The 27,552-nt window shown below is 37.1% G+C and overlaps 1 protein-coding gene across 11 annotated transcripts in view; it reads right to left on the minus strand.

Moving 5' to 3' along the window:
* Magi2 (membrane associated guanylate kinase, WW and PDZ domain containing 2) overlaps nt 1–27,552 on the minus strand; it is a 1,487,762-nt gene that overhangs the window by 988,522 nt on the left and 471,688 nt on the right. For all 11 annotated transcript variants that reach the window (NM_053621.2, XM_087655501.1, XM_087655502.1 and 8 more), the window contains 1 exon segment: nt 26,908–27,024. In NM_053621.2, coding sequence (NP_446073.2) covers nt 26,908–27,024 — 117 coding nt within the window.

Genomic DNA, 27,552 nt, shown 5'->3' on the forward strand with positions numbered 1-27,552 from the left:
ACAACTGGACTGTAAAAAAGATTAAAGATAAATATTCTTAAAAGTCAAGAAACACATAATAATTATACATGTGATAAGCAAAACCAAAAAAATATAAGTTAAACTTCCTTACTAACACACAGCCCATCCTACACAAATCACTCTTTTAAATATCATGACCCTCATCCTCACAAGCAGACATAAATATATACAGTCAGGTTACCAGGAGTCCATGTGAAAGTACAGACTATGCAGGTGGATCCTTGAGAGATTGTGGTTAATATTTAAAAGCTCCATAGACAAAATTAATGGTACCAGTCTGCCAAGAATACTTTTGCTGTACTGGTTTTGTTCATGGGACACAATTTACCCTGAGACTCTTGGTATGAGAGCCTCACCATTATAACCAGGAAGAGTAAAGTTTTATGAGTGGTTTCTCTTTTTAATTTTAGTACTTGAAATTTCATGAATATTCCCCAAACTATATGACTCTCTTTTAAATAAAAATGCCTCTCATACATTGGCCCTTTAGCTTTGCTTCTCAGTTGGGACAATTATGTCCCTTTGAGGCTATTTGGTAAATCATGAAAATAATTTCTCATGTCCTAACTCAGAAAGTACCCTGGAGAGCTAATTGGCAGGACCCATGGATGTTACAATGTGCAGGGTAGGTAGCTTCCACTACAAAGAAATTTAGCTGGTCCTAAAAGCAGCCTTAGTGAGACATGGACATGTGGCATAATTATATGTTTTAATAACATTTAACATATTATTATGTTATATTTATTATATACTATGCATAATAACTATATAACAAATAATATAAAATATGTAATATAATAATTATATAATTATAGCATAATAATCAGTGTGCCTATGTTTTGTTTGTATGTGAATTCTTTTAAAGGTATAAAGTATCTCTACCAAGGTTTAACCTAGGAAGTGCAGATTTCCAGTTCAACCAGCAGCAAGGTGATGTTCTGCACCTACCCACAGGGACCTGGAGACAGTTCATCCCTTTAAAAGTGAGTTAGCGGGATAAGGGCACAGGAGCAGCAAGTCCGCTGTGTCTGAGACACAGCCGGAACCTGAAAGGACCGACCGGATAAACAGTTCTCTGTACTCAAATCCCGTGAAAGGAAGAGCTAAACCTTCAGAGAGGCACACATGCCTGGGAAACCAGAAGAGACTACACTCTGCCCACACCTCTGACTCCAGAGGAAAACACCAAACACCATCTGGAACCCTGGTGCACGGAAGCACCCGGAAATGGCGGTGCAGATCTTCCTGGTTGCTGCCCCCGCGGAGAGCTCATAAGCAACACCCCACCAGCAAACTTGAGCCTCTGGACCACAGGTAAGACAAACCTTCCTGCTCCAAGTGACCTGCATGGTGAACTCAAGACACAGGCCCACAGGAACAGCTGAAGACCTGTAGATAGGAAAAACTACACGCCTGAAAGCAGAACACTCTGTTTCCATAACTGGCTGAAAAAAAAACAAAACAAAGCAGGAAAACAGGTCTACAGCACTCCTGACACACAGGCTTATAGGGCAGTCTAGCCACTATCAGAAATAGCAGAACAAAGTAACACTAGAGATAATCTGATGGCGAGAGGCAAGCGCAGGAACCCAAGCAACAGAAACCAAGACTACATGGCATCATCGGAGCCCAATTCTCCCACCAAAGCAAACACGGAATATCCAAACACACCAGAAAAGCAAGATCTAGTTTCAAAATCATATTTGACCATGATGCTGGAGGACTTCAAGAAAGACATGAAGAACTCTCTTAGAGAAACACAGGAAAACATAAATAAACAAGCAGAAGCCTATAGAGAGGAATCACAAAAATCCCTGAAAGAATTCCAGGAAAACATAAATAAACAAGTAGAAGCCTATAGAGAGGAATCACAAAAATCCCTGAAAGAATTCCAGGAAAACATAAATGAACAAGTAGAAGCCTATAGAGAGAAATCACAAAAATCCCTGAAAGAATTCCAGGAAAACACAATCAAAAAAATTGAAGCAATTAAAAATGGAAATAGAAGCAATCAAGAAAGAACACATGGAAACAGCCCTGGATATAGAAAATGAAAGGAAGAGACAAGGAGCCGTAGATACAAGCAACACCAACAGAATACAAGAGATAGAAGGGAGAATCTCAGGAGCAGATGATTCCATAGAAATCATTGACTCAACTGTCAAAGATAATGTAAAGCAGAAAAAGCTACTGATCCAAAACATACAGGAAATCCAGGACTCAATGAGAAGTTCAAACCTAAGGATAATAGGTATAGAAGAGAGTGAAGACTCCCAGCTCAAAGGACCAGTAAATATCTTCAACAAAATCATAGAAGAAAACTTCCCTAACCTAAAAAAAGAGATACCCATAGGCATACAAGAAGCCTACAGAACTCCAAATAGATTGGACCAGAAAAGAAACACCTTCCGACACATAATAGTCAAAACACCAAATGTACAAAATAAAGAAAGAATATTTAAAGCAGTAAGGGAAAAAGGTCAAGTAACATATAAAGGCAGACCTATCAGAATCACACCAGACTTTTCGCCAGAGACTATGAAAGCCAGAAGATCCTGGACTGATGTCATACAGACCCTAAGAGAACACAAATGCCAGCCCAGGTTACTGTATCCTGCAAAACTCTCAATTAACATAGATGGAGAAACCAAGATATTCCATGACAAAACCAAATTTACACAATATCTTTCTTTCTACAAATCCAGCACTACAAAGGATAATAAATGGTAAAGCCCAACATAAGGAGGCAAGCTACACCCTAGGAAAAGCAAGAAACTAATTGTCTTGGCAACAAAACAAAGAGAAGAAAAGCACACAAACATAACCTCACATCCAAATATGAATATAACAGGAAGCAATAATCACTATTCCTTAATATCTCTCAATATCAGTGGTCTCAACTCCCCAATAAAAAGACATAGATTAACAAACTGGATACGCAAGAGGACCCTGCATTCTTCTGCCTACAGGAAACACACCTCAGAGACAAAGACAGACACTACCTCAGAGTGAAAGGCTGGAAAACAACTTTCCAAGCAAATGGTCGGAAGAAGGAAGCTGGAGTAGCCATTCTAATATCAAATAAAATCAATTTTCAACTAAAAGTCATCAAAAAAGATAAGGAAGGACACTTCATATTCATCAAAGGAAGAATCCACCAAGATGAACTCTCAATCCTAAATATCTATGCCCCAAATACAAGGGCACCTACATACGTAAAAGAAACCTTACTAAAGCTCAAAACACACATTGCACCTCACACAATAATAGTAGGAGATTTCAACACCCCACTCTCATCAATGGACAGATCATGGAAACATAAATTAAAGAGATGTAGACAGACTAAGAGAAGTCACGAACCAAATGGATTTAACAGATATTTATAGAACATTCTATCCTAAAACAAAAGGATATACATTCTTCTCAGAATGTACTTCATGGTACTTTCTCCAACATTGACCATATAATTGGTCAAAAAACGGGCCTCAACAGGTACAGAAAGATAGAAATAATCCCATGCCTGCTATCAGACCACCACGGCCTAAAGCTGATCTTCAATAACAATAAGGGAAGAATGCCCACATATACGTGGAAGTTGAACAATGCTCTACTCAACGATAACCTGGTCAAGGAAGAAATAAAGAAAGAAATTAAAGACTTCTTAGAATTTAATGAAAATGAAGATACAAAATACCCAAATTATGGGACACAATGAAAGCTGTGCTAAGAGGAAAACTCATAGTTCTAAGTGCCTGCAGAAACAAACAGGAGAGAGCATATGTCAGCAGCTTGACAGCACACCTAAAAGCTCTAGAACAAAAAGAAGCAAATACACCCAGGAGGAGTAGAAGACAGGAAATAATCAAACTCAGAGCTGAAATCAACCAAGTAGAAACAAAAAGGACCATAGAAAGAATCAACAGAACCAAAAGTTGGTTCTTTGAGAAATCAACAAGATAGATAAACCCTTAGCCAGACTAACGAGAGGACAAAGAGTGTGTCCAAATTAACATTATCAGAAATGAAAAGGGAGACATAACTACAGATTCAGAGGAAATTCAAAAAATCATCAGATATTACTATAAAAGCCTATATTCAACAAAACTTGAAAATCTGCAGGAAATGGACAATTTCCTAGACAGATACCAGGTACCGAAGTTAAATCAGGAACAGATAAACCAGTTAAACAACCCCATAACTCCTAAGGAAATAGAAGCAGTCATTAAAGGTCTCCCAACCAAAAAGAGCCCAGGTCCAGACAGGTTTAGTGCAGAATTCTATCAGACCTTCATAGAAGACCTCATACCAATACTATCCAAACTATTCCACCAAATTGAAACAGATGGAGCACTACCGAATTCCTTCTATGAAGCCACAATTACTCTTATACCTAAACCACACAAAGACCCAACAAAGAAAGAGAACTTCAGACCAATTTCCCTTAAGTATATCGACGCACAATTACTCAATAAAATTCTGGGAAACAGAATCCAAGAGCACATCAAAACAATCATCCACCATGATCAAGTAGGCATCATCCCAGGCATGCAGGAATGGTTTAATATACGGAAAACCATCAACGTGATCCATTATATAAACAAACTGAAAGAACAAAACCACATGATCATTTCATTAGATGCTGAGAAAGCATTTGACAAAATTCAGCACCCCTTCATGATAAAAGTCCTGGAAAGAATAGGAATTCAAGGCCCATACCTAAACATAGTAAAGCTATGTACAGCAAACCAGTTGCTAACATTAAACTAAATGGAGAGAAACTTGAAGCAATCCCACTAAAATCAGGGACTAGACAAGGCTGCCCACTCTCTCCCTACTTACTCAATATAGTTCTTGAAGTTCTAACCAGAGCAATCATACAACAAAAGGAAATCAAGTGGATAAAGATTAGAAAAGGAGAAGTCAAAATATCACTATTTGCAGATGATATGATAGTATATTTAAGTGATCCCAAAAGTTCCACCAGAGAACTACTAAAGCTGATAAACAACTTCAGCAAAGTGGTTGGGTATAAAATTAACTCAAATAAATTAGTAGACTTTCTCTACACAAAAGAGAAACAAGCTGAGAAAGAAATTAGGGAAGTGACACACTTCATAATAGACCCAAACAATATAAAGTACCTCGGTGTGACTTTAACCAAGCAAGTAAAAAATCTGTACAATAAGAACTTCAAGACTCTGAACAAAGAAAATGAAGAAGACCTCAGAAGATGGAAAGATCTCCCATGCTCATGGATTGGCAGGATAAATATAGTAAAAATGGCCATTCTACCAAAAGCGATCTACAGATTCAATGCAATCTCCATCAAAATACCAATCCAATTCTTCAAAGAGTTAGACAGAACAATTTGCAAATTCATCTGGAATAACAAAAAACCCTAGATAGCTAAAACTATTCTCAACAATAAAAGGACTTCAGGGGGAATCACTTTCCCTGAACTCAAGCAGTATTGCAGAGCAATAGTGATAAGAACTGCATGGTATTGGTACAGAGACAGACAGATAGATCAATGGAACAGAATTGAAGACCCAGAAATAAACCCACACACCTATGGGCACTTGATTTTTGACAAAGGAGCCAAAACCATCCAATGGAAAAAAGATAGCATTTTCAGCAAATGGTGCTGGTTCAACTGGAGGTCAACATTTAGAAGAATGCAAATCAATCCATGCTTATCACCCTGTACAAAACTTAAGTCCAAGTGGATCAAGGACCTCCACATCAAACCAGATACACTCAAACTAATAGAAGAAAGACTAGGGCAGCATCTCGAACTCATGGGCACTGGAAAAAATTTCATGAACAAAACACCACTGGCTTATGCTCTAAGATCAAGAATCGACAAATGGGATCTCATAAAACTGCAAAGCTTTTGTAAGGCAAAGGACACTGTGGTTAGGACAAAACGGCAACCCACAGATTGGGAAAAGATCTTTACCAACCCTACAAGAGATAGAGGGCTTATATCAAAAATATACAAAGAACTCAAGAAGTTAGACCACAGGGAGTCAAATAACCCTATTTAAAAATGGGGTTCAGAACTAAACAAAGAATTCACAGCTGAGGAATGCCAAATGGCTGAGAAACACCTAAAGAAATGTTCAACATCTTTAGTCATAAGGGAAATGCAAATCAAAACAACCCTGAGATTTCACCTCACACCAGTGAGAATGGCTAAGATCAAAAACTCAGGTGAGAACGAATGCTGGCGAGGATGTGGAGAAAGAGGAACACTCCTCCATTGTTGGTGGGATTGCAGACTGGTACAACCATTCTGGAAATCAGTCTGGAGGTTCCTCAGAAAATTGGACATTGAACTACCTAAGGATCCAGCTATACCTCTCTTGGGCATATACCCACAAGATGCCCCAACATATAAAAAAGACACGTGCTCCACTATGTTCATAGCAGCCTTATTTATAATAGCCAGAAGCTGGAAAGAACCCAGATGCCCTTCAACAGAGGAATGGATACAGAAAATGTGGTACATCTACACAATGGAATATTACTCAGCTATCAAAAACAATGCCTTTATGAAATTCATAGACAAATGGTTGGAACTGGAAAATATCATCCTGAGTGAGGTAACACAATCACAGAAAAACACACATGGTATGCACTCATGTATAAGTGGCTATTAGCCTAAATGCTTGAATTACCCTAGATACATAGAACACATGAAACTCAAGACGGATGATCAAAATGTGAATGCTTCACTCCTTCTTTAAAAGGGGAACAAGAATATCCTTGGCAGGGAATAGAGAGGCAAAGATTAAAATAGACACAGAAGGACCACCCATTCGGAGCCTGCCCCACATGTGGCCAATACATATACAGCCACCCAATTAGACAAGATGGATGAAGCAAAGAAGTGCAGGCTGACAAGGAGCAGGATGTATATCTCTCCTGAGAGAGACAGCCAGAATACAGCAAATACAGAGGCGAATGCCAGCAGCAAACCACTGAACTGAGAATAGGACCTCTGTTGAAGGAATCAGAGAAAGAACTGGAAGAGCTTGAAGGGGCTCGAGACCCCTTATGAACAACAATGCCAAGTAACCAGAGCTTCCAGGGACTAAGCCATTACCTAAAGACTATACATGGACTGACCCTGGACTCTGACCTCATAGGTAGCAATGAATATCCTAGTAAGATCACCAGTGGAAGGGGAAGGCCATGGTCCTGCTAAGACTGAACCCCCAGTGAACGTGATTGTTGGAGGCAGGTCGGCAATGGGGGGAGGATGGGGAGGGGAACACCCATAAAGGAGGGGAGGGGGAGGGATTGGTGGGATGTTTGCCTAGAATCCGGGAAAGGGAATAGCACTTGAAATGTAAATAAGAAATACTCAAGTTAATAAAAAAAAGTGAGTTAGCTCCCTTACCATCCATCATAAAGGCTTCTATAATGATGGGAAGATTCATAGAACTTTGAATTAGAGGGAACTAATTGAAATGACGGCCAATTCAATAGGAAAAGAGTTATGGCAGGTACTAGAAACCAGTCCCCTCAAGGATAGTGTGAACATGGATCTTAGAGGAGGACTTATTACCACCAACTTCCTAAACTAGCATAATTCTCAACAGTAACAATGTTATGTGCATCTTAAATATTTTACTCTTTATTCTGTGAGATGGGTACAATTTTACCCACAATGATGCTGAGCCACAGAGAGTTAATATACAATGTACCTCAATACAGACGGGTATATCTGATTTATTACTAAACTGACTTATTACTAAACTAGGACAATTCCCAATGCCACTCCATGTATTTATCCCCATACCCACAGATAAGTGTAGCTCTCCTTATTCACAAAGAAACTTCTCTTTAAAAACTTCACAAAGAGGCCATTGTAGAAAATCACAACCAGCTCAAATACCGAGAACAAGCGATTGTGAGATGCCCAGCTCCGGTGGATGGATCTATAATTTAACCCCCTTCCTAAGACTCATGGAACATCATAGAAGATGAAGTAGACAATTTGTAAGGGCTAGAGAACCAGGAACTCTGTTATGAGATTGCGTAACCTAAAAATGACAGAGAAGCTTCACCCATACTAAATCAACAATATGGCTGCCTACATAAATTCTGAAGAAGTACATCATACATAGTTATGCTAACATGGAAGGATGAAGTTTCATAGGCCCATCAGTGGAAAATGAGTTACAGACAACCAAGAAATACTGAGAGAGGGAGACAGTTTCATATGAGAATTAGACCCTATTTGGTTTATCAATACCAAGAGATCAGCTCCCCAGCCCTGTGTGTGTGTGTGTGTGTGTGTGTGTGTGTGTGTGTGTGTGTGTGTGTGTGTGGTAAGGTTGTGGGGGGTTGCTGTCTATATGCAGATGAGGGTAGGTACAAGATAAGGCAAGATCCTTTGGTTGGGCAGTGGAAAAGAAAGACAGGCTGAGGATTTTAGAGACGAGACAGAGAGATGGAAAGACAAAGGAAGGAAGAAAGATGGAGGAAGAAAAAGACAATCCATATTCTTCTTGGTTTTAAATAGTCACAGGTAGCTCTAAATATCTTATAAAGGATAGATAAATACAGGGCAATTTGTCTTATCTAGGTGGGCAGTTTATATCAGTATCAATTGGTTCCGAGTTCATTGTGTGGATGTTTTGTGGGGTGAGAATTTACTGCTATAAATCTGATGGATAAATTACAAGCCTCTAGAGTTTTGATTTTGCTGGGTTATGGGGATTTGTGGCAGCTGACTACAGGGGGCAGATGGCTGGGAATGTGGGCAGAATGCACACAAGAGAACCATGAGATGGGCAGTCACTGCATACTTACATTGGTCCTAAGATTTCATAAGTGTGAATAGGACTACAGTAAACATTGATGATGCACATTTATTTCTAACATGTCAACATCTAGTCCTTTAAATAAAATACCTAGTCATGGTAGGCCTCAGTCTTGTTGATTTAATTTTGGCTTAGGAGGAATTTCTGTACTGACCTCCAAAGAGGCTAACTAGTTAATGTTCCCACCAGCATTGTAAGAGTCTGTTTTCCAGGAAAGAGCATATGTCAGCAGCTTGACAGCACACCTAAAAGCTCTAGAACAAAAAGAAGCAAATACACCCAGGAGGAGTAGAAGGCAGGAAATAATCAAACTCAGAGCTGAAATCAACCAAGTAGAAACAAAAAGGACCATAGAAAGAATCAACAGAACCAACAGTTGGTTCTTTGAGAAAATCAACAAGATAGATAAACCCTTAGCAAGACTAACGAGAGGACACAGAGAGTGCGTCCAAATTAACAAAATCAGAAATGAAAAGGGAGACATAACTACAGATTCAGAGGAAATTCAAAAAATCATCAGATCTTACTATAAAAACCTATATTCAACAAAACTTGAAAATCTTCAGGAAATGGACAATTTCCTAGACAGATACCAGGTATCGAAGTTAAATCAGGAACAGATAAACCAGTTAAACAACCCCATAACTCCTAAGGAAATAGAAGCAGTCATTAAAGGTCTCCCAACCAAAAAGAGCCCAGGTCCAGACGGGTTTAGTGCAGAATTCTATCAAACCTTCATAGAAGACCTCATACCAATATTATCCAAACTATTCCACAAAATTGAAAGAGATGGAGCCCTACCGAATTCCTTCTACGAAGCCACAATTACTCTTATACCTAAACCACACAAAGACACAACAAGAAAGAGAACTTCAGACCAATTTCCCTTATGAATATCGACGCAAAAATACTCAATAAAATTCTGGCAAACCGAATTCAAGAGCACATCAAAACAATCATCCACCATGATCAAGTAGGCTTCATCCCAGGCATGCAGGGATGGTTTAATATACGGAAAACCATCAACGTGATCCATTATATAAACAAACTGAAAGAACAAAACCACATGATCATTTCATTAGATGCTGAGAAAGCATTTGACAAAATTCAACACCCCTTCATGATAAAAGTCCTGGAAAGAATAGGAATTCAAGGCCCATACCTAAACATAGTAAAAGCCATATACAGCAAACCAGTTGCTAACATTAAACTAAATGGAGAGACACTTGAAGCAATCCCACTAAAATCAGGGACTAGACAAGGCTGCCCACTCTCTCCCTACTTATTCATTATAGTTCTTGAAGTTCTAGCCAGAGCAATCAGACAACAAAAGGAGATCAAGGGGATACAGATCGGAAAAGAAGAAGTCAAAATATCACTATTTGCAGATGACATGATAGTATATTTAAGTGATCCCAAAAGTTCCACCAGAGAACTACTAAAGCTGATAAACAACTTCAGCAAAGTGACTGGGTATAAAATTAACTCAAATTGCCTTCCTCTATACAAAAGAGAAACAAGCCGAGAAAGAAATTAGGGAAACGACACCCTTCATAATAGACCCAAATAATATAAAGTACCTCGGTGTGACTTTAACCAAGCAAGTAAAAGATCTGTACAATAAGAACTTCAAGACACTGAGGAAAGAAATTGAAGAAGACCTCAGAAGATGGAAAGATCTCCCATGCTCATGGATTGGCAGGATTAATATAGTAAAAATGGCCATTTTACCAAAAGCAATCTACAGATTCAATGCAATCCCCATCAAAATACCAATCCAATTCTTCAAAGAGTTAGACAGAACAATTTGCAAATTCATCTGGAATAACAAAAAACCCAGGATAGCTAAAGCTATCCTCAACAATAAAAGGACTTCAGGGGGAATCACTATCCCTGAACTCAAGCAGTATTACAGAGCAATAGTGATAAAAACTGCATGGTATTGGTACAGAGACAGACAGATAGACCAATGGAATAGAATTGAAGACCCAGAAATGAACCCACACACCTATGGTCACTTGATTTTTGACAAAGGAGCCAAAACCATCCAATAGAAAAAAGATAGCCTTTTCAGCAAATGGTGCTGGTTCAACTGGAGGGCAACATGTAGAAGAATGCAGATCGATCCATCCTTATCATCCTGTACAAAGCTTAAGTCCAAGTGGATCAAGGACCTCCACATCAAACCAGACACACTCAAACTAATAGAAGAAAAACTAGGGAAGCATCTGGAACACATGGGTACTGGAAAAAATTTCCTGAACAAAACACCAATGGCTTATGCTCTAAGATCAAGAATCGACAAATGGGATCTCATAAAACTGCAAAGCTTCTGTAAGGCAAAGGACACTGTGGTTAGGACAAAACGGCAACCAACAGATTGGGAAAAGATCTTTACCAATCCTACAACAGATAGAGGCCTTATATCCAAAATATACAAAGAACTCAAGAAGTTAGACCGCAGGGAAACAAATAACCCTATTAAAAAATGGGGTTCAGAGCTAAACAAAGAATTCACAGCTGAGGAATGCCGAATGGCTGAGAAACACCTAAAGAAATGTTCAACATCTTCAGTCATAAGGGAAATGCAAATCAAAACAATCCTGAGATTTCACCTCACACCAGTGCGATTGGCTAAGATCAAAAACTCAGGTGACAGCAGATGCTGGCGAGGATGTGGAGAAAGAGGAACACTCCTCCATTGTTGGTGGGATTGCAGACTGGTACAACCATTCTGGAAATCAGTCTGGAGGTTCCTCAGAAAATTAGACATTGAACTGCCTGAGGATCCAGCTATACCTCTCTTGGGCATATACCCAAAGGATGCCTCAACATATAAAAGAGACACGTGCTCCACTATGTTCATCGCAGCCTTATTTATAATAGCCAGAAAATGGAAAGAACCCAGATGCCCTTCAACAGAGGAATGGATACAGAAAATGTGGTACATCTACACAATGGAATATTACTCAGCTATCAAAAACGAGTTTATGAAATTCGTAGGCAAATGGTTGGAACTGGAAAATATCATCCTGAGTGAGCTAACCCAATCACAGAAAGACATACATGGTATGCACTCATTGATAAGTGGCTATTAGCCCAAATGCTTGAATTACCCTAGATCCCTAGAACAAACGAAACTCAAGACGGATGATCAAAATGTGAATACTTCACTCCTTCTTTAAATGAGGAAAAAGAATACCCTTGGCAGGGAAGGGAGAGGCAAAGATTAAAACAGAGACTGAAGGAACACCCATTCAGAGCCTGCCCCACATGTGGCCCATACATATACAGCCACCCAATTAGACAAGATGGATGAAGCAAAGAAGTGCAGACCGACAGGAGCCGGATGTAGATCGCTCCTGAGAGACACAGCCAGAATACAGCAAATACAGAGGCGAATGCCAGCAGCAAACCACTGAACTGAGAATAGGTCCCCCGTTGAAGGAATCAGAGAAAGAACTGGAAGAGCTTGAAGGGGCTCGAGACCCCAAAAGTACAACAATGTCAAGCAACCAGAGCTTCCAGGAACTAAGCCACTACCTAAAGACTATACATGGACTGACCCTGGACTCTGACCCCATAGGTAGCAATGAATATCCTAGTAAGAGCACCAGTGGAAGGGGAAGCCCTGGGTTCTGCTAAGACTGAACCCCCAGTGAACTAGACTATGGGGGGAGGGCGGCAATGGGGGGAGGGTTGGGAGGGGAACACCCATAAGGAAGGGGAGGGGGGAGGGGGATGTTTGCCGGGAAACCGGGAAAGGGAATAACACTTGAAATGTATATAAGAAATACTCAAGTTAATAAAAAAAAAAAGAGTCTGTTTTCTCCAAGTCCTTCCCTGCATGTGCTCTTAACTGTTTTTTAATGACAGATTCTCTAGGTGGAATAGAATGAGTCCTCAGTGTAGTTTTGACTTATACTTGTCTGATGGTGCTATAATGTGGTTGAACTTGTTTTTGCAAGCTCACTCTGTTTTCAATCTAAACAGCTTCCCCTATTCTGTTACGTAGTCATCCTTCTCTTACACAAGATTAAATATGCTGCAAAGTCTAAAATGGCATGCTCACAATCTGACCACTTTGAAAGTCATGCACCATCATTTATTTGTCTGTCTGTCAGTCTGTCTGTTTGTTTTAAGTTACTACCCATTTCCCTGGGGCATATGAACTCTATCTTTGGTCTCAGGTCATTGGCTAGCTTCTAGGAATACTCACCAGGTCTCAAGTAGAATGTTTTTAGGGACTTATCACTTATTCATCTAAACTTGCTTTGCAGAGTTGATTTAAACCTTGCCTTCAGGCTAAGGTAGTTTGGAGTGGTGTCTGTAGCTTTTATAGTGCTATTTTTAAAACAACGACAAAAATGAACTAAATTTGAACTTCTGTTTTATGGGATTTATGCCCAATAATAGAAATGCACAGAAATCACAGAGAGATAAAGTGAAAGGAGGTATACTGAAAATAATAGGCCCCCAAGCATTAAAGGCTACAGCAATCATAGCTTTCACTCACTCTCTAGAACTTGACAGTGAGACCTGTTTGCTGAAGATATGCTTGAGTCACATGAAGAAAGCAAGCTTCAGCCCTGCTCGCTAGCTTCCATATGCTAGAATGTACAATGGAAACTGCAAGAGGGGGAGCATTCATCACTCCTGTTGTGACTTCTTCACACCTCAACAGTGACTGGCCTGGTGAGGCATGCACAATGGTAGAATAGGGCTACACACATCATGGTGATAATCAACTGTGTTCTGATCGATTTAAGTTTCACAAGATGAAGCTAATATATCGGACCATTATCAGACCATGAACCTGTGACTAAATATGCCAAAGACCTTAGGGGAGAACCTATTATTGCTGTGCTGCTACATAAACATAGTGTTAATCCACTTCCTAAATGCTTGTCATACAGATAGATCAATCCATCCCAGTTTATCTGAGAAGTTTCTATTGCAGTAGATGGTCATTAACAAAGAAAACTGCCCAAGAAGGAAATGAGTGACTGTACCATGCACAGTCCTTCAGGGATCATCGCAAAAGGTGGGGCAGAAAGGGTATAAGAGCCAGAGCAACAGATGACTACAAGGAAGCAATGTCTTCAGGACACAAACTCTCAATCGTTATGACCACACACATGAAATCTAGGCACGCCCAAGTCAGACTAAATCTCAGCATGAAGGGAGATGAATGTGGAATCCCACCCTTAGGTATGGAGTTATTGGCAAATGTTAGCTGGTGAGGAAAGAATTGTTTTTCTTTAATAAGAGTTGATCTACTGGTGAGTGGATTATAATCTAGAGGAAGATCAGACATCCAAGAATATTTGGGGAACACAAATTGGTTTTAAACTGTTTTAAAAAATAGGATGAAAAGTTGGGTAGAAGGGAATGGGGCATATCTGGGAAGAATTGGGGAGTGAATAGGATCAAATGTTGAATAAAACTTGAAACTCTCCAATTGATAATAAAATTGTGAAAAACAAAATAAATAAACCTATTACTTCAGATAGGGGAAGGAATATGTTTAGAAAACTCACTCTGGGTTTAAAAATATCTGTTCTGTTTTTCTCTTCTGTCTGTGATTTTAGCAGAGTTTAAGCTTCAGTCTGTAACATGAATATAGATCATCCATTTTCACAATTGTTCAATGTCCTATTATCTTATATTTTTATGGAGACAGCCACATATATGCACATATTAATATGTTGTTTATACTTATAGGTTAATGCTGTAAATGACTGAAAATTATGTACATATATCTGTACCTGTGCCCACAGAGTTGGGTCTATTGAAAAATATTAAAAGATATGACTAGAAATGTTATACAAGAGTAATACTGTGTGAACTCTGAATAAGTCAACTCTAAGTTATATGATCTGTGGCCACAAATACAACCTGACCTTCTTCATTTTAAGAATATTCCTTGGCTAAATAGTTGCAAACTCAATATAGCTTCAGGCTTTTTGGAAACATGCAGGGACGAGCCAATAAACACATCTATTAAGAATGACCTTGGGTTGTATTTTCTACCAAATTCCCACTGAGGAAGCCATGGAAACACTTTTCCTAGTCTGAGCGATTTGTTCAGAGATTGTGATGGCTTCAGATTTATTGTAAACTTAAAAATCTGTATCTTCAGGTTGCAAATTTTAAGATGTCTTGAGCACAGATATATTATAGAAGAATTGACACAAGTTTATAAATGGTATTCCTGTGGCTCAATTAAACCCAACATACTCCATTTTTATTGCTTTATATCTCAATTAAGTATAGCAGTCTAGTCATTATCGTTAAGCAAACATAAAGTAACTCTGATTGTTTTAATAATCATTCCCTAAGTTGTGAGGGCAGTTATCAGCCTCAACTATGATAGATGTTAAATATTTTATCTTCCTTTATTGTAAATATTCTATTCGCTCAGCTCTAAAATTAGAATAACGAAAGCTAGCTTACCAAGATTTGAATAAACCCTAGAGACTGTAAGATTTTCATTCACATCCCCAATACCCAGACAGTCACATGCTCTTAGTTGCTCTCAGTGCTAGCAGAACTAAATAAAAATAATTATAATATATAAAAGTTTATATGCTTTAATCTCTATAAATTTAACAAGCTATTAAGTACATTAATGACAATTTAAAATAACAACCACAATTTTACAACTGATGAATCTGGAAGATATGTTTTTATGAGGATTACCATATTCATAAAGAGAATAACACCAAGCCTGGGAGATAAGGGAAATTGCATTTTTTATTTGTTTCTACTAAGGCAGTAGTCTTAGTAGGTGTTTTTTCCCTAGATTACTATTGTATCAATGTGCTGACTTAAATACAGGTTTTCAAATGTATGTAGCCATGTTTTACTTGTCTTTAAATAAGTCTTCCCAAAGACATATAGCATAACTCACTAATGAACTTTGAGACACAAAAATTATTCTGGGACACATAGTAAAGTCCCAAGATTGGCCTCTCATCACAGATATTGTTCCACTCAGTGCTAAAAGCATCTTATTCCCTTCCAAACATAATTAATTTTCTGTAGTACTTTAAATAATATATTCAACTCTTCAACTTTAATTAAGATTCCCTTTCTTGCTCCAGATTTAAATGATGTTGCAAAAGCATTTTTGTCAATTGATTTCTCATGTGAGGAATATAATTATGAACTAAGTTTTGTTAGTGTCACATTCATATTTTTAAATAATAAAGTTGTGAATAAAAATGAACAAAGACTCCAACGCAAATTAAAAATGTCTCCTTTTATAAGTAGAGCAGGACGATTCCAGAATGCATTGATACTGCTTAAATATTCTCACTTTCTAAGGACCAAATTCATTTCTCCAAAAGCCTATAACTAGAAAGGACAATATAATCATCGGGAGGCGCAGCATAGACAGGAAATTGAAAACCCTAAACAAAGACTCTGTGCCTGACAATTATTCATGCTATAAGAATTTAACTATAGAGTTCTAAAACAGGGAATGTAAAAATTAGTCTTCCATGGTATAATAAAATTAAGATACATCACTGTCACCGTATGTCTACGAATCTGTTAAGAAGAAACACATTTAAAGCTCATATTTTAGTTCAGAACAGAAGCTATCAGATACGTAATATTTTCACCAGGAACATAAGAGTCTATTCCAGTTGTTAATAGTTAAGAGGCACTGGAAGTAATTGCAGCCACACTGGTAATATGTCAGTCTCAAACTCAGGTTTCTGGGCCTTAGCTGCAGGCCTCAGAGGCAATTGTTTTGTTAGTAGAGGTTAATCTTTCTTGGCAACTGTGTACTATGGTTAGCACTCTTAAAGAATGATAATCTCTAGTCTCCATGTTCTCTTGTTAGTATAGTAATTTTCTGAACAATTAATTCCCTAATACTCTTCCTCATTAAGATGCCATGCATTGTTTTCGTTCTTAGTCTTTACCTTGTGTGACACTGTAAATGATGCTTCTATTTTCTCAGATGATGGAATGAGATGAAAGCCATACCCAAGCTGTGCCAATACATGGCTTGAACTGAGACCGTAGTGTTTCTTTCCCTGTTCTATCTATCTCTAGGCCAAGCCTGGAAGAGTCTAATCTCCATAAATCTATTTTTCAAGTCAACTGATTCAATCTGGCTTCTCTTGTCTTCTGGTTGAAATGCTCTGCTTGGCCTCACACTAACTTTGGGACTATGCTCTAATCTTCTGGCTCCTTCTCGTTCTCCGGCTCATTCATTCTGTCTTTACCTGTGTCTAGCTTGTTTTCTCTGCCACCAGTCTTTGTAACATCGTCTTGGAAAAGCTGCCACATACACACCACACCACCACCGGTTTTCTCTCTCACTGCTCTTAAGTAGCCTCTTTTTCCTCCTGAAAGCATATGCTAATGCCACCTCCAACTCATTCTGTCAAATCTTTCTCTGATCTATCACATTGTCTCCCTCTCAATTAGATGTAAATTTGAAACATGGCTGCTTCTTTCTACAAACTAATCTTACCTTCATTGTCAAGGGTTAAAGATATGTACTATTCCAGTCAAATCATACTGTAATCCAGAGCATGCCTGAATTCTGGCCAAATCATGTAGACCTAGAACATCTTTGGACATGATGCCTTGTCAGAGCAGCCATATTGCTGGGTTAAAATTGCTCTATTTGACACATTATTTATTCTGGTTTGCTTATGGAATAAATGGAGATAATAAGAAGAATGAACGGTTAAGTTTACCTCCAGACTCACTGACTTCTCAGTGCTTATTGGACACTGGATTTTTCATTGTGCACATGAAACTGAAACTTTTAAGCCAGAATGAGAAACAAAGAGGAAAAATGAGTTAATGGGATATGTGCTTCTAATGAAGGAATGAGTAATTTGATTCTTATGGGACTATGGCCAAAGAGAGCTAGGGGATTAGTTAGGTCTGATACTAAGTCATAGGGGGCAGCTGAGTCTGTGCAAAGGAAGTCAGCCACACTAACATGCAGAGTGAACCTTTTCTACCAAAGAAGAGCCATTTCAGGGACTCTGTGGAAATGTCCCTGTTGTTTCTGCTTTACTGTCCTTTAAACAAGAATGAGAAGAGTCATACCACTGTTGAAAAATACTTATTCAGCTTGATGTAGCCTTAAAATGAAAAATATTGCTAAGGTCACTGAAGAGAAGCCATTGAAACATGTGCAATATGTAATTCCTGAAGAGTGTACTTCTTGTTCACATTATAATTTACAGCTTTTATGGAAATAGTAATCAGTATTGATAGGTATCCCATCAGTGTTTTGTGTTGTAGAGCCTTTCAGAATTTGTTTCAACCATTAGAGAAATCAGGTCTATAATGAGTGAAGATGTAATGTGGTACACCAAATATATGGCACTTGGTATATAAGATTGAGTTCCTTCTCATGTGCTTACTGACTATGTGATTTAGAGAAGGGTTCATTAGCTCTCCAGGAATACGTTTGCTAGTTGGAAAAGTAAGGGCAGTGGATTTTGCTAAATAAAACTGCACAAAATACTTGTACACAGATGTTTTTTATGTTAATTATTTTCCTTCTTTTCATCTTCTACCACTCCTAACATGATCAACAAAAGAAACACACTTTATGAAATCCTGATGTGATTAACTAGCAACCTTCATACCTATTGATAAAGTTTTACATTATTATAATTTTATGCAAGAATTTAAAGTACTAGATTTTAATAAAGCTAAGATTTTTATAAGTGAAGTTTATAAAATTAAAAAATGCTTTTAGATAATAAATATACATTTATATGTTTACTCCTTCCTATATCAATATAGAAATGTAACACATATCAATAGAAATGCTTCTTTCCTTATAAATATCTTATACTTTAATGTTTCTGGCAATAACATTACAAAGAGGAAACAATTTAGAGCTTGTTTAGTAAATGGTCTATTACTAGGGTCGTGTCAAGATAGAAAAAACTGATTTGCATTGGATTCAGGTCATGAATTCTACAATTTCCACAGCTATGCAAGCCCCTTAATTAAATGCATAGTTTGTCATCACTGTCAGCCAATTAGATGGGAGCAATTGTATTTCTCCTAAAACTGGGAAAAGACAAGAGTACACAGATTTTATTTGTGTTCTTCTTCTGTCTTGTCTTTAGAGGAAGAGTTATCACTAATGTGGGAAGCAGCACACATAGCTACCCCCACTCCCATGGAACTCATGCAGATATCCGGTGACTTATTCATATATAGAGCAACTTCTCTGAAAGCTCATCTTTTCGTAGGTAAACTGAGAAGGTGATTTTATGCCTGAATTGGAACCAGGAAGCACTCCAGTTCTCCATTCTGACTTGCCTAAAAAGTTAGGACTCTTGTGAAGTTTTTAATTGAATCGTCAATCCTACCTTAGGCTTAACTTTTAATTATCCCATGTGAGAAAACCTACAGACTCTCCTAAATTCTTCATTTGCACTGTAACGTTTTGACTTCACTAAGTAAGCATTGATTTAGTCTCCTATTAGCTCTCTCCAAGCACAGGCATTCAGTCACATAAGTGACATTTATGAAAGTTCAACATTAGAAGACATTATATTTCATGTTAAACATCACAAGTAGAGCAATCACATTTTCATAACAGTATACCTCATGGTTCAGAGATCTTTATGTCACATTTCAGTTCATCACACATTCAAAAGAGGTAAGCAATTTAAAATACCTTTGTATTTCTCATTATGTTTATTTTCTTATCCATTTACTGGGACTGACCCAAATTTCAGTTTCATGAATAGTGGAAGGTAAATTTCAAGGAACATCAGAGTTATGATGGTATCTTTAACTTGACATTCATAGAAAAATTTGAAAGTACACGCATCGCTGGTTTCTATCTGGAATTTCACTTAATTTAAACCTTACTCTTTATTTCTCCGTGATGTGTGTGCTGCATTTGATAGACCTTCAACTGCCATAAGCTGTTTACACCTACTTGATATCAAGGGCATCCCATCCTCAGAATAATTTAGTCAATTGGAAAAACTGATTTGAATAATGATAAAGAAAGCCAGCAGAATCAAAAGGCTACATAATTTTAGATGGAACAAGAGGAAACATTTCATTTCATTTCAGTCCATCACTTCCTTTCTGCCAGGCACAAAGACACAAAGGCCTTTGTCAAGGTCCTCTGGGTAGCAAGTAGCAGAACCTCTACAGTTGATGGCCCTGGTTCTGATGTGAGGTTTACTCATAGTTCCATGATAAGAAATAAGTAGAGGAAAGGTTTACTGCTCCTTGCTATCCACCTGCTAACTTGCTGTGTACTGATAACTCTTGACTACAGTACTTGTTAGTAGAATAGCAGTACCTGTAACCAGTAGCCCTTTCTTATTCACCATTTTATTCAGGCATGTTTGAAGGAGATTCTGACGGCCCTGTTACAGTCCACAGTTTTCAAGTCTTCTCCATCTACTGTTTTCTTTCAGCTACTTACATAATCACCCCATAGCTTGGTTTCAATTCAACGAGACTGAAATCTGGTTCAGTGTGATTTGTCTTAATATTGTCTTAATTTAACAAAAAGTATGAGACATGTTGACCTTACATTCCAGCACACGGGGTTACGAGATTGAAACATTCAAGGTGGTTATGTTCTTGGCTCCTCAGAAGGAAGGCTACTTTTATTCAAAGCGATGATCGGCTTTCTAGGAGAGTACAAACTGCACTGAACATCCGTATCCCCTTATTCTTAGAGCAGTGGCTGGGGATATTTGAAGGCCAATGTTATATTTCTACCTACCAACTGTGTCAGTGTCTTACAGGTTCTGGAGGAGTCTCTCTTTCTCTTATAATGAGTAAAGATGTAAAGGGAAACACACGAAAATGTCACATCACAGATAGGGAGAAGAAACGAACGCAGACAGGGCAGATGGAATGTTAAGCATCAGTGAAATTGTACTCTTAGTGTTTTTGTTTTGCTTCTATGCTGGATATTCTATTTTCACATTGAAGCTTTGTGGTGTTAAGTGGATAAGTCAATGTAATCACTTATACATTTTCTTTGGCTTCATATTCCAGGACAGAAATTGAACCTAATAATCAAGTTAAGGATTTAATTTAATTATTAATTTCTCACACAGAGAATATATGCCCCCAACCAAACCAATGCATTATACTTGAACCAAGAAGACATATTTGTTTTGTTCAATGGATAGAAGAAAATATTTAAGGGATTGTTTAATAAGGTTATATCCTCTTATGGTGGCAGAAAAGAGACTCATTAGATTCAGAAACTAAGTGCAATTTATAAGGTTCAGGAAGTAACTGAAGTACATGAGATTTATACTCCTCTGCCTAATATTATATAAGCAGTGACAATTACTGGGAAGGAGAGAGTATCCCATTGGTCTAGTTGGTCTAGCAGCAGGAATCCAACTTCAACGTAAGCCAGTCATTGTCCACACCAGTGACACCGCTGTCCTTGAATAAGTTGGGATCCTGTATGTAACTCCAATAAACTCATTTGTTCACTAAGGGTTTGAATGGAATTATGCATTTAGGTTGTTATATTTTGATGTCTGTTCACAGATCCTCAGGAAGTGTCACACAAGTATGTTTATGTATCTGACTAAGTCTTTATATACTCAGAAAGAGAGATTCAGTCTAATCCATCTTTTGTACAATCATAATATATGTTTAAAGTAATACGTCAGACAGGTGCCCATCTCAGTAAGGAGAATGAATGAATGCTTGTCAGCACTTGCTACTGCTCAGAACCCTTTGGATCTGCCTTTATCACTAAAACCTCTAAGACAAAAATAGAAATTTCTCAAGAGATCCACTTGTGTTTGTTTCTAGATTTCTTTCCCTTTGGCTTCAGATGCTAATAGCCACATTTATTCAGTAATAATGTTCAATTTTTAACACTTAGTGCCAAATATAATTAGTTTATTTTTAAAAAATCAAATTTATTTTTCAAAGAACACAAAACTGGCAAGTTTATCTGAAATAATCGTGAAGGAATATGATTCACACCCTAAAAGCAACTTCACATCAGATTTTCTAAATGTATGAGTCTTATTTGAGAAAATAAGAATAAAGTTGAAGAAGTTTTATAATAAACATTAGTTAAGTGCAGGTGGATTGAAATTCAATGGAATTGGATGATCCCTCCCCTATGGTTTTATGTCTAGGAGTTGCTCAACTGACCATGATGGTCAGGCCCAACTATTGAAAGATATGCTGACACTGTTGTCCTATTCTTGATCATTTTCAAGTAAATGGAATTCCTTCCCCTAAGAAGCAGTGGTCTTGTCTGCTTGGTAATCTAATTTTTAGGTTGCTCTCTCTCTCCCTCTGACTTTATATATTAAAAAATGTATCTTTACAATGAAGACTAGAAGTATGTCAAATTCCAACTTACAGAAAGTATCACCTTAGTCAGGAACATATATTTGTGCAATGCTAATTTATGATGTACAAATAACTCTTAAATTGTTAGTAAAATAGCAGGAACTATAACCAGTAGCTTATCATCATCATCATCATCATCACCATCATTTTATTATTATTATTATTATTATTATTATTATTATTATTATTATTAATCACCATACTTTCCAGGTGTGTTTGAAGAAGACACTTATACAAATTTAAAGTTTAAAAGTGTAAAAAGGAAATTAAAGTAAAAAATATGGCTTGTTTTACAAGAAATTCTGCTTCATTCAGTACAGCAGATATCTCTAATTTTGTCTCACAGCTCCCATGCTTCATGGCTGGCCAGTCATACCCTAACAGCCCTTTTCCACTGTCATCATATATGAGCTCACAGTCTGCCAAGGCGGTGCTGCTTCATTGTATAACTGTAATTTTGGTGTGTTGATGACTTTTCTTAACAGATCATTTTTCATAACTTTTATATAGCTGGTATTTGCTCTGTGGAAGGCAATTTGTCATAAGCATCAAAACATCAAAATGTGCACTAAACTCTTACGATTATATCCTTGACAATTCTTCTTAGTTTGGCCTAGCTTTGCAAACTTAAACTTAATATGTGGAAACATTACTGTGATTTATGCCTTGGCCAGATCTTCCACAAAAGTTATTTCCTTTATATCTTAGGTCTATATATTTAATCATATTTGGTTTTATGTAATAGTTTTTACTGTATCTTTATTCATTTTTTACTTAGTATATATTAATATTTCACACTTCAAATAAGTTTAGAATACTTCCCATTAATACCATCTCAACATTATTGTTATCTTGAGAGGGAGAGAAAGAGGGAGAGAGAGGGAGAGAGAGGGAGAGAAAGGGAGAGAGAGACATAGCCTCAAATATCTTCCAGTTTATTTTGAAGCTTTAACATTGGTCAGTGAAACAATGATCCCCATCATGTGGTCTGTTAGGGAAAAGGTTAAGGAATGTCTGTGCTCGTGCTTCTATCAAACATTATCTGTCTTTAATAAACACAGAGAGGAGAAGGACAGGAGCATTATCAATAAATTAGAGTGATTGTTTTTATCTTCTTTAAGAAGCACAGTGAAATTAACCAGTTGCTTGATTAGTCTCAAAATTAAACATATATAATATTATGCTCAGTAGAATATTAAAACCAAATAAACTCTATTTTCTCTATACATCGAGAAATGAATTGAACATTTTGAGTACTTAGTTCACTAATTTCCACATATGCTTTTGAATCTATGCTGTTTCAGGGATAATAATTACTGTCATAACTGTACTTTTAAGACGCTGTGATAGAATAACTCTGTCTACCTTTTAAACAAATGATGCTAGCTTAGTTATGTGTCCATGCATCCCCGACTCACTCAAGCACACACTTTTCCTCAGATCTAGGTGTAAACACCTGAGCTCTCTACATACATCTTAAGTAAGTCTGCCTCACGTCACATTTTGTACACCACCAGGGTAATTGGAATTTGATTTAATGGATTTTCTAAACTCTGACATCCTTTATCTGCATACATCTTTCCTGGTTACTTTTTATCATAGTCTATGGTACAGCTGAGTTATCTCATCACCATTCACTCATTTCTACTTCAGTTCAATCACATAGAATCTTAATATGGGAAAGATTTGATTATAGTCTCCATTTAACAGGAACAAACTTTCACTTTTTAGTACGCAGGGTCCCTTAAACACTTATACTTTCCTCTATTAGTTGTATTCTTAGCAACAAGGAGCATTTAAAGAAGGTCTTTCACGTGTAAAAATGTGAGACGGTTTTAGGCTCCACACGAAATATAGAATCAGTTGATGCAGACCTTTCCTTTGTGACTAGATTTGAACAAATACTAAATTGATGGCATCAGAGATGATGCTTACAGCTGTCTGTGCCCCACAGACTATATGAAAACAATCATGCCTGGAAAAACTAAATCAAAAGACTAAATACAAGCAACCCTTGATTTTGCAAACAAACTAAGGGGGGGGGTTATATTATTTATAGGTAAAACCCAGTAGAGACTTAGATTTATCCCCCTTCTTCCCTTCATTAGCTCAGAACGTGGCCATATCCTGAGACAGACTTACTTAAGATGGATATAGAGAGCTCAGGTGTTTACAACTGGATTTGAGGAAAAGTGTGTGCCTGAGTGAGATGGGGTTGTGTGGACACATAGCACGAGGGCTCTTACACACATACTGAGCACTAAGGTTAGCTTTAGGATTTGACTCTCCTTTTTCTTCTAGTTGTAGTTGTTGGGGCAATCCATTGAGTAAGCAAAGTTACTGTAATTATTTTTGTCAAGAAAAAATACTAACTTATGTTACATGATCAAACTGATAATGCTCTTGCATCTGTGTACTTATTAACAATCAATTTCTAGTGCCACTGCTTTGTTAAACAAGAGGTGCCAATATTCACATTTAATGTATGTATGTATGTATGTATGTATGTATGTATGTATGTATATATGTATGTATGTATGTATGTATGTATGTATAGGAGCAATGATATGCTTCTTAGCAGTATGTTTTCCTTTTACTGTAGTAGGTTCATTGAAATAATGAGACTACATTGATCCAGGAGAATGTATACAAAATGAGATTCAATAATGAATGCCAACGGATGTCAACGTATATACACTTGCACGTTTCTAAGCAATGGAAGGATTTTCCACACTACTGATCCATTTTATGGCATACTTTTTGAAAACATCTGAGTACTTCATTAAAAGACTTAATGAGTGAAGGAGACAGACTGTCCAGGGCTTGATCCTCAGTGTGAAAGCCATTTTTAATAGTACAAACCAGAATCATCTTCATATCAGATGCTTTTTCACTATTATGCCAAATTAAAAGCACTGTTAACACATGGTATTATTTGAACTGGCTATTAGGAGTGGTGGCTGCAAAATCAAAGAGTGATTGTTTCCTGATAATATAGAGCTCTCTTGAGTTTCTAATTATCTCCTTACAGATATTACTCAAGCTTCTCTAATTGAATTCATGACCTTGAACTAGAATCACATCTTGAAGTTCTTTAGCTTTACTCATAAATCCTGCTATTTTACCCTTATATTTATTTCTCCTTCCTAGTTTCTCCTTAGTACTCTAAAGAAAGATGCTGTAAAAAGTTAATTAGCTAATGCAAAATTCCTCCCATTATCATCATATTTAATTGGCAGTTTCTTATTTATGCCACTGTCTTAGCAAGGACTACATGTATTCCTGAGGTCAGCGTCTTATTTATTTCCTTCACATTTAACACAACAAAGCGCCTGTCCTCTTTCTTTAGTATTTCAGGTCTTCCTTCTTTCTTGTCACAAAAGATAAATTCACTTCGATGCACTGACAGCATCAAGGCCTTGAGAGTGCGTCCACCCGTTACCTTATAAGCAGTCCAGTCACTTTAATCCATCTTCTGCCCATCACTCGAATGTCAAACTCAAGTTTAGAAGTGGACTTTTCTCAGCGTGAAGTTTCAAAGCAAGAGTGCAGAGTCTACTCACTTATAAACACACACAGAATAGGAATCACTTTGACCAACATGTGTCAATTAGCAAGTGTTTTTACTTAGTATTGGATGATAAATATATTATGACATTATTTTGATGATTATTCAAATCTGACTGACAATGACAAGACCCCACCCATCGCCAAGTATATGCTGATTAAAAACTCAGGGGTTTCTGGTCTACCTTCACATCGTTGTGCGTTTTAATATAAGCTTTCATTTATATCACTCTCAAAAGTGCTGGTGATTCAACCAGATGGAATCATTTTGTCTTATTTGTTTAATTTTTTCTAATCAAGGTTTTTTCAAATTTTAAGGGCTTCAAAGCTCAGTTTTGAGTTTATCCATCTTTAGGACATAACTAAGCAAAAATCAAAACCCACAACACCAACAGATCAGAATTTCTTGACAACATAGATAGCTTTTAGCTGTCAAAACATCTCTTTTGAAGAAAGATTTTGATGTACATAGAGTGTCTAGGATTTGAGTCAGAATTCATTTGTCCTAATCAAAAAACAGGAAGAGGAACTCAGAAGTTGTTTTGTAAATTATTTCAGTTTACCCACTCTTCTTTTTTAAAGGAATTTCTAGAGGTTGCACATAAAGGTGTAATCCAGTATATATCACCATCACTCTGGAGAGAGTAATAGAATATGTTACATTTGTGTTTCATAGTATAATTACTCTCTCTCTCTCTCTCTACCTTCCTTTTTTTTTAAGCTTGGGGACTTCTTGTTGCAAAGTCTACCATAGATTCCATTCATAATGGTTTTAATCAAGGAATTTGTAGTCTCTTGCCTCCTGGTGTGGAGTTTTACCTCAGTCACAATTTAAGGATTAATGAAAGTCTGGCCTAGAATCAATATTATCAATATTAATGTGAATAGTGTAACCAAGATATACTTATAGCTTAAAATAATAAATTTCTGATGATCCTATCATACACAAAAAAACTATATCTATAAGCATTTGCTTTTGTAGTTCATATTTCAAATCTGAGTCCAACTCCAATTATCCATACATCATCTATCTGACAGAATTTTTCAGTTGAATAGTAAGTATATAGCTGAACATGTATCTGCTTATATAGAAAGGAAAGAGCATTGCTATGGTACTTACATGGCACTGTGCGGAGGTAGAGGTTGTCACGGATGATTTGCTGTAGTTCGTGGTCAACAGAACCCTTCTGAAATCTTAAGTTGAGGTAGTGACGAAGATCCTTATCAACAATTCCTCCTAAAATAATAAAGTTTCTTCATGAAATATTTGGAAAATATAATAAGGATACAACTTGATTTGTTTTTAATACATTAATGAATTATAGAAAAGATAAATAATTTCAAACCACTACTTTGATGCCTAAAGCATTTATTACTATGATAACAAGTAAATATGTCTTCTAGGTATATAACTAGTAATTTGTAATTTGTATGTATCTTTATTTTTCATTTTGATTGTAGTTTTTATTATGGTAGGATATTGGTCACTACTGAACTAGCACTGAATTATCTAAAATGTATCTCATTCTGACCTAAAAGGCTATTTATTTCTTCATTTCCATTGCTTTTTTCCTCAAACCCTGGTAATCACCATTCTCATTCTGCTTCAGTAAATCTGATTGCTCCAGAAATCACGTGTAAAGGGGATGATATAATATTTACTTTTTGTTGCACTCTTATTTTACTCAGCATAAAATCGCCTGAGCTTGAAATTTTTAGGTTATTTAAGGTTACTATGGAAATAAAGTGAGATAAAAAGTTACAA

Source organism: Rattus norvegicus, chromosome 4, assembly GCF_021556685.1.
Source record: "Rattus norvegicus strain SHRSP/BbbUtx chromosome 4, alternate assembly SHRSP_T2T, whole genome shotgun sequence".
Taxonomy (NCBI): Eukaryota; Metazoa; Chordata; class Mammalia; order Rodentia; family Muridae; genus Rattus; species Rattus norvegicus.